Here is a 3,889-nt window from a genome sequence, read left to right as displayed (position 1 = left end):
AGCTTCTTTAATCTAATGTTTGAATTATTCTTAGAAAATTCTAGATAATTTAAATTCATGATGTAGCCATGTCACTAGTCAGAAAAATTATTAGACCACAATGTCATATGGCCCTATATTCATATGATGATATCCCACACCTAAGAGCCTGCTCACTTCCAAGATGTGCCCATAAAAAGTACCCAAACTATTTGTGAACATGATTGTGATTTGTGGTTGAACTTGAAATTCCAAATCATATTCTTATTGGGGAGTCAAAATTACATGGCTCAAAAGCATTCTTGAAAAAAATTTCCCAGGTATGGGATATGAAAAAAAAATCCATGACTATTAATTAAAAATTACCCTTTATTTATGAAGTTAAATAAAGAGTGTGAATAAAATTAATTTTTTAAAATAATTTGGAAAGAATTATTTAATAAGTGTTTAGTGATGCTTACCTAATGATTTGCTGATGAAATTTTTGCATCAACAGAAGTAAAATATATATATATATTGTTGCGAAAGATATAGGGATATAATATATTTGCATACGAATTTTAGCATCATCAGTAGAATTATTTAAAAATTATTGTTCTCGTCATCTGCCGTGACTTTGGGGCCATACTAGACTAGATAAAGTCCGTAATGAGAGTATTAGAGAAAAGGTAGGAGTGGTGCCAATTGAAGATAAGTTGAGAGAAGAGAGATTCAGGTGATTTGGTCATATGAAGCATAGACATACGGAGGCTCCAGTTAGACAAATAGAACACATTATGTTAGAGGATAGAAAGAAAAGAAGGGGTAGACCTAAACTGACTTGGAGGACAACATGACCTAGAAGCATTACACATTTCCGAGGATTTAATCCAAAATTATTTAGAGTAGAGAAAGAAAATTCATATAGTCAACCCCAAATTTTTAGGATAAAAGTTTAGTTGAATTAAGTTGAGTTGAATGTGAGATATTAATATTCAAAACCAAACACTTAAATTGAAAAATACATAGGAGATACTTAACATGGGTCAAGGGGATTTGAATCATTTAATACCGTCAAAAAGAAAATGAATCAGATTTAATTTAATTTTAGAAACTATCTTAAAGAAAAAAGGAGTGTTCAAAATTTTGTGAGGATACGTTACCTCTATCCAAACCAATGTGATGTGGGATATTAAAACCCTTCGCACACTATTAAGACCCTTCACACACACACTCTCTTTCTCTCTCATACTCACACACAGTTCATCAATCAATAGTGCTAGCTAGCTGGGAGACTTTCAGCTCTCTAAAGTTAATAGCATACTCCCTCAAGAAATGCTGGATCACTCCAAAGGCCAAGTAGGCTTCTTGTCATGTTCCTTATTCACTCACTCTCTTCTTCTTCTTCTTCTTCTTTTTGATAAGCTTCCTCCTATTGCATTAATTTATTTTATATTTATATAAACTTGCAAAGACTTCTTCTTCTTTTCCTTGGTTGGAAACGTGAGCATATGCAATCCCAGAAACTGCATATTTAAGATCAAAGCTTGAATATAATTAAGCAACCCACTAATAAGCTTGAAAGCATGTCTAACACAAAGCCTTGCGCATCCCCACTGGATGCTCAAACCTTCCTGTCTCTTCATTCCCTCTTCTTCTTTTTCCATCTCTATCCACTTGGCACCTGCACCACAAAGATATTCACTGGTTTTCTTTTAAACAAGTTTCGAACTTGACCGACAGTATATCCTTCCAAAAACTACTGTAAACAGTATACCAAATCTCACACCCATCATGTTTCAGGTTCTTTGTTAATCAAATCAAATAAATTTTATATATATATATATATATATATATATATATATTTCTTTTACGAAAATGAATGCTGTAATTTGCTTATCATATTCTGTTGTTTGTTTGATGAATATTGCTATTGTTGTGGTTGCTATTGATTTTCATGGACGGACCCTTATTTTTTTATTTATTTTTTTCATTACTAATGGTTTTGCTATTAATTATCAAAAGAAAAATAGTAATATTGAAAAAAATAATAATAATGTTATAGTTAAGAAATGCTTCGAATAGTTCACCTCCCTGTCATAAATATTGATCTGCTGAGCGCTGCTTTATTCCTTTTAGCAGATTTTTTTTTTTCACTTAGAAATTGTTTAGCATTAAAACAGTTTTAATTGTATTTAAAATGATATTTTTTAAAAAATAATAATTTTAAGCATTTAATATTAATGTCAGGCAGGCACTATTTACATTGAATTGAATGTATAAAAGAAATTTGCTTACGAGCATATGTTAAATTTTTTCTTAACTTTTATGAATAAAATTTAAATCATTTGCTGATAAAAAAAATTACCATATTAGGTTAGGAAGATCAATGTTTTAAATTGGGAATTGAATACTCATAAGCACAGCACAAGAGTTAATAAAACTAGTAGATCACTTTATTTTTCATTCTATCATAAAGTGATCCTATGCGTAAAGGGATGTATTTCACAAGTGCATGATAAGAGTCTATTTGATATTATTATTAAGAAAAATATTATTTTTAAATATTTTTAATTTTAATATTAAATTTTTAATAATACTTGAAAAGTATTTTTTTTTTCAAATGGATTTGTTCTAACCTCCCTGAATATCATTTTCTTTATTGCACATAATGTTTATACAATCTCTTTTGTAATAGTTGGCCTTTATAAGATGTGGAACGGCAAATGATTGACAGCTATACTCATTGCGAAATCAAAATGCTAACCCCACAACTCTCTCTTCTTTTAAGACTGCTCATAATTTTGTTTTATACTCAAGTATGGTGGGATTATAATATATTAAAAGGATATTGAATCTAGCTGCACTGTAGATTTGACAATAAATTAATTCTGTTTGTTAAAAAAAAATGGAGTGAGGGGAGGGGAGGGGAGGGGAGGGGAGGGGAGTGGGTGCAGTTTTTATTGTGAACTGCCATGGAAAGGACCATTGATTTTATTGTAATTCATACTGTTTCTGCTCTTCTACGCAGCTACAGGAACAATAGAGAATGGAAGAGAGGCTTCTCGGATCAGAAGCAAAAGATATATATATTTTCTCGGAGATGCCAAAGCTGCAAAATTTTCTGTTAAAGTCATTCTCTTCATTTCACTGTGCCTTGGAGTCTTTTTTTTCATAGTATGTTTAGCTTTTGACAGCCAAATTGCTAAACTGTTCACCAATGAACAAATTGGTCATTAAAGCTGTGTCCAATCTCTCTCTTCCACTTGCCTTCTCAGTTCTACTTAACAGCTTCCAGGCAGTACTTACAGGTGTGTATATATATATATATACACACACACAAACACACACACACACATGGTGAAAGCCCTCGCCTTTATTTTTCATTATTTGGCCGAAGCTTATATTCTTTATCCACTAACATGTGAATCAATTCTTGATCCCAGAAGCGGCTGTAGGTGCTGGTCAACAGAATATGGTTGCATACATTAACATCAGCAGCTATTGCATTGTTGGGGTTCCAATTGGGGTTATTCTTGGATATGTGGCTCATCTGCAAATCAAGGTAAGAAAATTTTCATGCAAGACTTGGGAAAATTCCTGTCCCATTGTGCCGATAAACATCGGTTTAAGGCCCACATTGAGTGATGATGAATGTTAATTGTAATTGTTGAAGAGTTTTCTTGTTACTGATTTTGTAGGGTATATGGATTGGAATGACAATTGGAGTTGTAATGCAAGTCATGGTTCTTGGCTACGTTACATCAAGAACTAATTGGGATGAACAGGATGATCACTTACGCTTTTTTTTTTTTTTTTTTTCTGGGCAAAGCATAGAAATAAGAGCAATATCAGAATTGAATGATATTATAGATTTTTTTTTTTAATAAATATAAATCTTGTAGGTGAACAAAGCATTGGAAAGTCTTAA

The 3,889-nt window shown here is 31.8% G+C and overlaps 1 protein-coding gene across 1 annotated transcript; it reads left to right on the top strand.

Annotated features, from left to right (window-relative positions):
* The first annotated feature begins 3,063 nt into the window (after positions 1 to 3,063).
* Positions 3,064 to 3,889, top strand: LOC131180032 (protein DETOXIFICATION 20-like). The gene is made up of 4 exons (XM_058147622.1): positions 3,064 to 3,269; positions 3,405 to 3,523; positions 3,660 to 3,759; positions 3,864 to 3,889. Exons 1-4 carry the CDS (start codon positions 3,179 to 3,181, stop codon positions 3,887 to 3,889), a joined length of 336 nt encoding a protein of 111 aa, XP_058003605.1. The 5' UTR covers positions 3,064 to 3,178.

Source organism: Hevea brasiliensis, chromosome 5 (assembly GCF_030052815.1).
Source record: "Hevea brasiliensis isolate MT/VB/25A 57/8 chromosome 5, ASM3005281v1, whole genome shotgun sequence".
Lineage (NCBI taxonomy): Eukaryota > Viridiplantae > Streptophyta > Magnoliopsida > Malpighiales > Euphorbiaceae > Hevea > Hevea brasiliensis.
Note: the sequence above shows the minus strand (reverse complement) of the source record. Positions and strands in the feature narration are given on the sequence as shown.